General features: G+C 34.5%; 1 protein-coding gene and 1 long non-coding RNA gene across 2 annotated transcripts; one reads left to right on the top strand and one right to left on the bottom strand.

Annotated features, from left to right (window-relative positions):
* Positions 1-5,717: 5,717 nt before the first annotated feature.
* On the bottom strand, positions 5,718-8,716 carry LOC107945785 (uncharacterized). Its single transcript, XR_005922358.1, has 2 exons — positions 7,589-8,716; positions 5,718-7,115 (listed from the first exon to the last, which is right to left on the bottom strand). It is a non-coding gene; the product is annotated as an uncharacterized lncRNA (long non-coding RNA).
* A 1,011-nt stretch (positions 8,717-9,727) lies between these two features.
* Positions 9,728-11,299, top strand: LOC107945783 (protein STRICTOSIDINE SYNTHASE-LIKE 5). Its single transcript, XM_016879914.2, has 4 exons — positions 9,728-10,177; positions 10,255-10,562; positions 10,642-10,774; positions 10,862-11,299. The coding sequence occupies exons 1-4, from the start codon at positions 9,767-9,769 to the stop codon at positions 11,006-11,008; spliced, it is 999 nt and encodes a 332-aa protein (XP_016735403.2). The 5' UTR covers positions 9,728-9,766; the 3' UTR covers positions 11,009-11,299.
* The last annotated feature ends 1 nt before the right edge of the window (position 11,300 follows it).

The following is an 11,300-nucleotide window of genomic DNA, read 5'->3' as shown; positions in this document are numbered from 1 at the left end:
ACTTTTTCTCAATTAAATCAGCCCCAAATATAAAATTTTGAACTCCAAGATCGATCCCAAACATCGCCTAGGAAGTGTCATTATCGTCTTTTTCGACTAGCTTGTGTAAGGTCTCTTTTCTCTTCAATTTATTAATTAATCTTGTCCATTAAAAACTTAAATTTATAGATCAGGAATTTAGGGGATTTTAAATGTTTTTAAAGGTATTTTCTAGATTTTAATGAGGTCTCAAACCATTTTAAAATCCATCCCCAATTTTGGCCACCATAGGTGGTGGTGCATGCGCACATGTGTAGAATAAGGGGCCGTTTTGTTTCTTGAATCTTGCCCAATTAATGCCAAACTTAATTTGAGTTCTTGAACCTTCCTAATCAGCTATTAAACCCATGTCAATTAGGGAAAAATGTTCTTGATCGTTTGGGCATTCGAAACTCACAAATCGGGAAGCGTAAGTGCAGTTAAGCGTAAAATTAATTGTTGTTTCCACATAGTTGTAGGGTAAATGTTATGGATTGATAAATGAAGGAATTTAATAATTATTAGCTACTAATTTTCCAGTATATTATGGAATTAGGTGCTAACCCAAACGCCCTGAATCAATTGTAAAACCGAACAACGATCGTACATACGGTTCGCACTAAAACAAGGTAAGGAATCGAACTAGTTTAATTCATAAAATAGTTATTAAATTGATTGGCTTTATATTAAATTTTGGTTTAGAATCGTATAAAGGTTTATTAAGTAAAATTAGAAGATTCACTAGGGTGCTGCGAGAAGGCGAAAAATAAGGTGTGGGTCCTAAACTTGTAAAATTTGTTTGATAATGATAAATGTCATATTATATTTGATAAATTAGCTTGATGATTGGTTTGAGATAGTAGCCAAAATATTAGTTTTGCGAGTGGCTGAACCAGGTATGTTTCGAGCTTTAAATGATTGATGTGTTGGCAAAATTGTTAGTTTGACTATATGAATATGTAATTGAAATTGTTATACATAATTATATTATGTGATATGAGAATGTTTGATTGAATGGTATGAAATGTTGAGATATTAGGGTTGTGCATGATTTAAATGCATGAAATATTTACTATGGTATTTATACGTGAGGTTGTTATTGGTGCACAATGAAATTCGTAAAGTGTGTGAATTGAATGATATTGATAGATACCATCTTAATGGTGATTTGAAAATGGGAACACTGCTTCCTTTTTCTGAAAGTATGTGATTATTGAGGACATGTTGAACATGTCGAATAAATGCGAAAAGTGTTGAAATATGATTATGTATGAAATTGTATGACATATTGCATGTGCATTGGGATTGAATTTTGTGGTTGACGGAGGAGTTCCATAGAGTACCGACAGTATATTAATTACGTATATATTTGTAGTCAGTGTACTGCATTTGGAGTACCGAGGGGATTGGCGATTATATCACATTATTTATTTGGCAGTTTCACTGCATTATTGATTATCGGTGGTTTTACCATATCGAACTTTATTCACATACGTTGGAGTTTGGCAGACGGGTTTTGGGGAACTCGTGGTGTGTAGCGGATAGTATCGGTAGGATCTCACATGTAAATTTTTCACAATCATGTGCATTTGAAATTATTATTGATAATGTTTGATTGTGCTATTGGTACCTCTATGAATTGGCCTGTATAAATGCTTAATACTTGTTTAATCTCACACTGAGCTTGTTAACCTCACTCCATTAACTCAACTTCTCAGGTAATGATCGAACTTAGGATCAGAATTGGCATGCCGACGTACGGCGGAATTTGGACTTTACTTCGTCATATTATTTTAATTTAATTATATTTTTAGGTTATTTTATTATTATTCGATTTTAGATTGTAAATTTTATTTAAACTTAGGTTTGGGACTATTCAAGATTTGGGGTTTTTATGCAAGCATGACACGCATATTTGGTATAGATAGACGATTTTTACAAATATATTGAAATGAACTATGCATTATATATGACTGAATTAATAATTTGACTAGTAATGGTACATTTTTGCTGCTAAGAATATAACAAAATGATTTTTAAAAGGTAGCGTCGTTAGTAAGGTTTTACAAAAACTCACTTAATTCGCTAATTTGGCCTAAGAATGGTTGGACTAAGTAAATGAACATTTTCCAAAGCTAACAATAGAAATCATGATTTTATAAAAAGGAGTACTTGAAGGTTTTTAACTATCGTTAAGGTAGGTTCAACACTAAAGTGTCCAATATGGCATTCTCAATTCGACCATAACGTCTAGGTTGGGTTTGGGAGGTTACACATTACATTAATAAATGCTCTCAAATCACACATGGCTTTCTTTATGCTAATATTACCTATTTTGCAGGATATAGAAAACATACATTTGTTCTTACACTTAGGCAGGATTTTCCTTTGTAGCACTGCAGAAACATTTTCTCCCACGTTCACCCATTCGTTTTCTTGAAGTTTTTTTTTTCGATGCACAGTTCTTTTAAAAATTTTGCATAACGTGGAACCTGTTTAATTGCATCAAGTAAATGAATATTAATTTCTACCTTCTGGAATGTCTCAAGGATTTCTTTTTCCTTTCGTTCCTTTTTAACTTGGGCGAGCCTTCCAAGGTATGGGAGAGGTACAACAAATGATTTATGAGGCACCGGCTCAGTGGGAGCTGCTGGGTCAGCTTTCTGCTCAACGTCATGGTCACGACTCATTCCAGGCACTAGTTCTAACTCTGTTCCATCTTTTAAAATTACAACACTTGTATTTTGACGTAGGTTTAGCTCAGTTTCAGATGACAATTTTCCTTGGTTCTCCAAGCAACTAGCCGTAAGTGGTAACTTACTTATTTGCTGATCAATTTCTTGGAAGTGTGCGTAAGACTTTTGTTAGCACTTTTTAATGCTAATGGCTAACCTCTCTACTATGGTTTTAAGAGATGACTTTGGAGGTTGATATTGCTGAGGTAGAGGTGGTCTTGGTTGATACGATTGATTGTATTGAAGGTTCAATCTATAGCTCAGGTTTGAGTGATCCCTCCACCTTGCATTATACGTGTTTGAATATGGATTGTAACGCCTTTAAAGTGGCCTTGGGAAGTTCCTATTAGTATTTACTTGTGTATTTGTATCCTCAAGTGAAATCGGGCACGAGTCGGTTGGATGATCAGGCCTAGCACAAATCCTGCACAACCAAGCTGGGTTCGTTTTTCCTACAAGCATATTTTTAACCACATTAGTTAGTTCATCAATCTTATCTACTAAGAAATGAGTACTTAGCTCGTGAACCCTTCTCATAGGTTCCATAGGTAGTCGATACTGTTGAGGATTTACAGCCATGGTCGAAATTAATTCCCTAGCTCTTTGAGGAGTAATGTTTACAAAAGCCCCTCCACTTGCGGCATCAATAATCTTCATTTTCATTAGGAGTAACCCATCGTAGAAATATTGTAAGAGCGACTATTCAGACAAACCATGTTGTGGGTAACTTACGCACAACTTCTTGTATCGCTCCCAATATTCATAGAGTGACTCTGCTTCCTTTTGTTGTATTCCGACTATACACCTCCTTAATTCGACTGCTCGAGCCGTTGGGAAAAACTTGTCAAGAAATAATCAAGACATATTAATCCAATTATTAACAGATCCCAGAGGTAAATAAAACTGTCATTCTCTAGTAGAGTCGTCTAATGAAAAAGGAAAAGCTCGTAGTTTTATTTGATCCTCAGTTACTCATTCTGGTTTCATGCTTAGACAACCCATGTGGAACTCTTTTAAATGAGTATGTGGGTTCTCATTTTTTAGACTGCAAAAAGTAGGCAATAAATGTATTAATCACAACTTTAACTCGAATGCCGTTTCACCCGCCAGATAAGTTATGTATAGTGGTTGTTGTTCATCTGGTACAGCTGCAAGTTGGTGTATAGTTTGATTTGTCATTTCCTCTGAATCTTCGATGTAAGATCCTTCTTCAAAGTCGAATTGCGGTTGTTTATCACGCTGAATAGCTTCTCTTCGAAGTGTTCGAGCAAAATTTTCTATTTCCAATTCAAATGCTAGAGTCTCCGATTCTAACCTGATCATAAAAAAAAGAATAAAAAATTATAAATTTTTACCAATCCCCAGCAACGGCGCCAAAATTTGATGGGCGTCGAAACTATCAAATATAAATTCCTAAGACAAAAATAATAGTAATAGCAGTATAGAGCAGTAGGGTCGAATCCACAAGGACTGACTATCTAATTTCGCATTTTTTCGTAACCAGAATCGCGGTCGTAGTCATAGTCGTGCCCATGACCTATGCATAGCAAAGCTGAAAAATAAAAATAAAATTAAAAGTGGCGGTTTTAAATTGATAAAGATAATAAAATAAGGAAATACAAAGTGTAATAAAATAAAATAAAAACATATTCGAAATTGCAAAAAAATAAATTTAAGTAAATAAAGTAAATTGGTAAATAGAATATTTTTAAGCTTAGGGTCTGTTTGATTGGCAGTAAAATGTTTTCCGGAAAATGATTTCTGGAAAATGTTTTACTTTTATATAAAATAATTTACTGGAAAATATTTTCTGGTGTCTGATTGAATCTGTGTAAAATGTTTTCTACTGTTTGACAGATTTCCTGAAAATATTTTCCGGAAAAGTTATTTTTACATATATTAAATTGTTTTTACATATATATTAATAAATTTTTATATTTTAAATTGTTTTTACATATATTGCAATGATTTATTTATAATAATACTCAATTATTAAGCTACAATATTAATCATTATAAATTGAAAAAAACTATATCAAATAAATTATTTGTAATTGATGATGTTAATATTTTAAAGCCAAGGATGTGATTGATGATGATGTGATTGATGATGTTAATATTTTAAAGCTTCAATTAGAATATTTTAAGGCTTAGGGATTAATTTAAAATATAAGCCACTGTTTTGAGGATTTAGTGCAAATAACGTATAACATAATGTTTCAATACAATGAAAAAATCGAGTGATGCCAAGGTCCAATCTTTTGAACCGAAAACTAATGATTCAACTGATTGAATTGGTGGTATAGACCATGATACAAACTACATCACTGTAAATTGATTAAAAAATCGAATATTAAGGCAAACCCCAGTGTTCTTTTTGTAACTTAACAAAACCTGAATTTTCCATGCTTGAAATAATGATATCTTAACAAAACATTCAATATCTTATTTCATAATTCATATGCTTGTAACTTTGTTTTCCCACGAATTTATTCCCGTCTTAAACGTATGACAATTGAATGTGGCACAAAAAAGCATCTCAAATTTTTGAATTTCTTTTTTTATATATCAAAGGTTTGGAGGGGTGGTTGAAACAACAATGTTTACAAAAATTTTTAATTACTAACTGTTTACATTTTTCTTACAAGTAGAAATGTATTAGAGCAATTATAAAGTAGAATTAAACTAATATAAAATATAAAAATACGATAAACTAAATAAAATTTACATATCGCAATTGTGTAAGGTAGAATTTGAGTACTAAAAGACCTAAGACGTTAGTCTTTAAATTGTTTCAGTAATAACAATACCAAATTAATACTCCATCCTCTCCAAGTTTGACATTTCTTAATAATTCTTGTTTAATTAGCTACTATTTCATGATTCGATAGAAGTTTGCAGATCTGGAGAAGCTTCACCTATGATGAGCTTTTATGGTAAGTAATAGATTATCAAATATCAATCATAGAAAATTTTACTTTTTTACTGCAAAGTACAATGTAAATGAATAAATGTGTATATATAAAAACAAATGTTTGAATGAAACAAATGTTTCAAAAACAAATGCCATGCCATTAGCAGACCAGAATCAAGAAATAAGACATTCCAAAGACGCTCAACACTAACCTCTTATGAAAATATCAACCAAGGCCACTAACAGGAGTAAGAATGCTGAGGTAGAGGCTAGGACAGGAAGAACTGTATAACTGGAGGTCAAGCATAGAAAGAAATTAGAACCGTGTCAGTAAGAACATTAGCTGCAACAGTTGATTCAAACATTTAAAATATTGGAAATATGTGATGTATCATGCCAGGGCATATATGTTCAAATTGTAACCAAAACATTAGTAGTTCAAATTACAAAGATAAAAGATGGGTTTCGTGCAAAATTAACCATGAAAATCTACGTGTAATGCATTATGCTAAAGCAAAGAAAGAAAGAAAGGCGTAAGCAATGCCAGCCAAAATACTAGATTAGGCCCTGAAAGTAAATAAGGAGCCTGGATGTAGCATGATTGAAGTAAATGGCGTTGTTCATGAGTTCTTACCTGTTGAAAGAGTGATTCTTGAATAAATCTGACATTAAAAAATCAATCCATTCTGCTGGAAAGTAGGAATGACGTTCTGTAGATAAATGATAAAAGTAGCTACAACAAATTGATGGTGCATAATGAAGTTGCAGTAGAAAAGGAGTCATGAATCTCACATTCATGGTATGCTAGAGTTCGACGGGATGTGTCTTTTGTGGACAAAACCGTGATGCCTCAATTGACAAAAAGCATGAGACAGACAGGAAATTATGTCCAAGGACTCAGATTTTGATGGAGTTACGGACGTAGGCCCTTAAGTAAAGGTAGATATTCTTCTTGTATATGTATGCTTGCATTGCATGTCAAGTAGCTTCTAGCCAAAAATTAAATTGAAAACCAACTTATGGACCCTTTAATGTTTGAATTTAAAGCTAAAGTTGTAGCCTGATGCAAATTAGAAGCATTGGCCAGCTCTATGTTGCTTTGACTCTACATTTTCCTTTTAAATATCCGCATTTGAAACTTGTGTCTGACACTTAGCTATAAAACTATGTTTTCATGCCTGTATCAAATACATACTCGAATCCAGATATATGATCCTACAAAAATCCCATCTTCAAGTTGTATTAAGAACACTAATATACTTTAAGGGTAAATTGCCTTCTATTATCTTTAAAACTAGAAGCCAATACAGATGTAGACTGCGCAAGTTCCAAAACTGATAGAAGAGGTAGAGATCAACTACTAGGTATCTTACCATCATGGGAAAGAATTGAATCACTTCGAGAAGCATTGAAGGTCGGATGCTACTGTATTGGTGTTAAGGCTGCAATCTAACAAAGCAAATGAAAAAAATTGTAACCCTTAAAGCATTGAAGGTCAGATGCTACTGTATTGGTGTTAAGGTCAGATGCTACTGTATTGGTGTTAAGGCTGTAATTTTTTTCAATTTTCCTTTCCATTTAGCATTAGTCACTCATAATCTTAGATCAGAAGAACTCAACAACAACAGAGAACGGTAAAGTCCAATAATTGCCAATCACTGACGATTCTAAATCGACCAAGTTGGAGGTCAAGAGAACTTACAGATGAAATTTAGCAAAGATTGCAGAAGCTATATAGCATACGCATGCATGATGGGGTGCTAAAGTATCCAAATTACCCATTTTCCAGTTAACCCAGAAACTGATTTGCAAAAAACATTTGCAAAAAACTACCCATTTGCAGAAAACACATCTACTACAAAAACTTGCAATAAAACTTGCAGAAATCAACAGATCCCCTAACCTAGAGCTTGCAATTTTACCTTCGATAAACCAACAGAGGTGAAGCAGCACGCTAACGAGGCAAGCAAAGAGAACAGCAAAACTAGCAGAGAAGATGAGGCAGAGATGATGAGGCTGCAATCGATAGGGTGAAGAGAGTGAAGAGAGGAGCTGTGGAAAGGGTGAAGAAAAGAGCTGTAGAAATGGTTTCAAGGGTGAATAGATGAGCTGTGGAAAATGTCTTACCGGTTTCTAAGGGGTAAGACATTTTCCAGAAATATGCGTTGGTTTTATCCGTGTTTTGGAAAATGTTTTCCTTAGGAATTCATTTTCCAGCAATCAAACACCGTAAAATGTGAAAAACCAATTCCGGAAAATATTTTCCCTATCAAACAGACCCTTAGCATTAGTCTCGATGTACTCTAATCTTGAATCGATCCCTGAAATTGATTTTCCCTTTCAAGCGATAAGTTGGTTATAGCAATCGAGGATCCCTCAAATCGCCAACTCTTCCTCTCGTAGTCGATCTCGGTATCACCTGCAAATTGACCCTTGTCAAATTTCCAACCACGTGGCACGTACCCGTAATTTAAGACTTTGACAACCTTACGATCTGAAAAGCCCAACTCGAATTAACGGCCTCAACTATGTGGGTCGTTTAAATCTGATCACTATTTCCCTTGACGGAATTCAACTAGCTTTTTTTCCAATTGAACACGCCAATTTGTTCGTGGGATTTTAAATACAACACCGCCGACTCAACTTCCCAACTGTACGCCAAACGATTCCAACCCAATGTATGCTTTTCAAATTGAAATCGAATCAACTTTAAGGGACGAATTTGTACTATCCTATATACCGGAGAGATAGCGAATACCGAATTGCAAAGTATTTAGTGTGGGTTCATATCTCATGATTACTTTGTCAAAGCGATAACTGGGCTAAGACTAAAAAGGGCTTAGTTAATCATGAAAAGTATCATGCTTGAAAATAAATAGTTTAAATGGAATTGTAGAAAGTGGGAAGGGGAAGGAGAAGGGCTTGGTAGGCAAATAATCAAAAAATTGAAGGTAAAAGAAAAATAGTTGAAATGGTAGAATAGAGTATCACGCAGGAATGGTAAAAAGAAAAATAGTTGAAATGGTAGAATAGAGTATCACGCAGGAATGGTAAAAAAATAAAGAATTTATTAAATGTCAAAGGTAAAAGTGTGTGTTCAATTGGTTGTAACCATTAGGTATTTATACACACTTTCAGTGCTAAAATTTAACTAGATTTTTCCTAAATATTATCACTAAATAATTTAAAATTTAAAAATCAAATTTAAACCAGAGATTAAATTTAAATTAATTACAGAGTTGTAAAAATATAAAAAATCCTTCAATTTTTATCCAGCCACTTTAAAAAAATACTTCAACCCTTTAATCTTTATCTAGTCATCTTTATATCTTCAACCTTTCAATCAAGCCCTCCTCTTTACTTTTTGCTTCAATTTAGCCTCTTTTTGTAAGAGTTTGAATTCAGCACACCAAATTCATTCCTAACAAGAAAAATCTAAATTTAATAGTATTTTATTTGACAATTAGCCAAGAATAAATATACTAAAATACGAATTTATCTGGCTATCACCCTTTCATCTAAAAAGTTAAAAAAATTATCTAAATTTGATTGGAAATATATAAAAAAACAGAAACACCCAAATATACAATATAATAAATTTTCATATTTTTTAATTCCTTTAAAATTAACCCTCAAAGGTCACAATAAAAAAGTGCAAATGTTGAGAGTTGGATTTTTTTAGAGCCAAGACTAAATTAATACAATGTATAAATATTAAGGGTTAAAGTTGCTATTATATCAATTTTAAAAGTTGCTACTACAACTAGTGCCCAAAAAATACAAAATTAAATAGTTGGATGACAACAAAGAAACTTACTAATAAATGAGTGATCATTTTATAACTTTTACTAATTAAGTGACCGAAAAAAAAATTTAATAGTTGAGTTACTACTAATTTAATCTTTTTAAATATAAGTCAAGAATGCATTATCCTAACATTTAATAATTAATTATTAAAAGTTGGCAAGTTGCATTATCTTAACAATTTTGGGCTCACTATGACCCCTTAGATCTGTAAAATTGGTATATATTAAAATCGTTTTTGTTGAATCTGCAAGTCCCCAACGCTTCAATGCCTCACTCAAATTCTGATTCGGGGTATGCCATCTCCTGCTCCTCATCCAAAAAAGAGACTATGCCCCTTCCCTCTTCTTTTATCCACTTTGTTTCCCGTACTGGCAGCTGTGCTTGTCTACCAGCTTGATCCATTCGATCCAGCTCCTTTGCCCATCCACGAGTTGGGTCAGGCAGCCATGTCTGTGTCGTTGCGCAACGATCGCATGCTGCAAGGTGCAGAGCTCGTGGGTGCAGGGGAGTTGCTAGGACTAGAAGACATCGCATGTGATTCCAAGTCGCACCTCATTTACACCGGCTGTCAGGATGGGAGGATCAAGCGAGTTAGATTGCACCACGCAGATTCAGCAGTGGAAAAATGGGTTAACACCCACGGTAGACCGCTAGGAGTGGCTCTTGGCCACAATGGGGAAGCTATCGTGGCTGATGGTTATAAGGTTAGTTGCTCACAGACCTGGAAGCAGCAAGCAGCGAAATCACGTTTTCGTTTTTAAACTGACGATTAATGTGACAGGGACTGCTGAATATAAGCAGAGATGGTGAGGTGGAGGTGCTAACGGAGGAGGCTGATGGGTTGAAATTCAAGCTTGCGGATGGAGTAGATGTAGCTGACAATGGTATGATATACTTCACCGACGCTTCCTACAAATATAGCATGGAAGATAGCGTTTGGGACGTGCTGGAGGGTAAGCCACATGGGCGGCTTATGAGCTTCGATCCTGTTACCAGAAAAACCAGGGTGTTAGTCACCCATCTTTACTTTGCTAATGGAGTTGCTGTGTCACCACGTCAAAATTCTCTAATCTTATGTGAAACCACAATGTATGTTCCCTTCCCGAAAAGGCTTCTCATAATCCCAACAGTGACATGCTAATAACAATGATAATCAATTTAATTGCAGGAGAAGATGTAGAAAATATTACATAGAGGGCAACAAACAGGGAGAGCTAGAGAAATTTGTGGATAACTTGACTGGTCTGCCTGATAATATTAAATATGATGGAGAGGGCCACTACTGGATTGCATTAGCCACGGTAAATTAATAAAAGTTAATACTATTTGATGCCTTGATATTCTATACACTGGCTATGCATAGTTGTAAAATATATTTAATTGGGCAGGGAAATTCGGTTGTTTTGGACTTGGCATTGAGATATGCTTTCATCCGAAAGGCCATGGGACTGATGGAGAAGTACATTGGAGGATTGTCAAAGGGGAAAAATGCAGGTTTGGAGGATTGTCAAAGGGGAAAAATGCAGGTGTCTTAGTAGTTGATTTGGAAGGAAAACCGGTTGCCCACTACTATGATCACAAATTATGTTAGGTTACAAGCGCAATCAAGATTGGAAATCGTTTATACTGTGGCTCTTTTGTTTATCCCCACATTACCAGCCTCGATCTGAATCACCATCCTGCCAGATCAACTGTGTCTGTGTGAGCAACAAAACTAGATTTACTACATTATTCCCTGCCCCTGCTGCTGCAGAATCAAATTACAGACATTAATTAATGGCTTGCCTTCTGCTAATTTGATTATCAATAATGCCTTTGTTTAACTAC

Source organism: Gossypium hirsutum, chromosome D12 (genome assembly GCF_007990345.1).
Source record: "Gossypium hirsutum isolate 1008001.06 chromosome D12, Gossypium_hirsutum_v2.1, whole genome shotgun sequence".
NCBI lineage: Eukaryota > Viridiplantae > Streptophyta > Magnoliopsida > Malvales > Malvaceae > Gossypium > Gossypium hirsutum.
The sequence above is the reverse complement of the archived record's forward strand: the minus strand, read 5'-3'. Positions and strand labels throughout refer to the sequence as shown.

Bases quoted from the DNA above. Each gene is read 5' to 3' on its own strand.
- LOC107945783 (XM_016879914.2), top strand. From the start codon at position 9,767: ATGCCATCTCCTGCTCCTCATCCAAAAAAGAGACTATGCCCCTTCCCT. The intron at 10,178-10,254 runs GTTAGTTGCTCA...TTAATGTGACAG, and splicing joins TCGTGGCTGATGGTTATAAG to GGACTGCTGAATATAAGCAG. The intron at 10,563-10,641 runs GTATGTTCCCTT...ATTTAATTGCAG, and splicing joins ATCTTATGTGAAACCACAAT to GAGAAGATGTAGAAAATATT.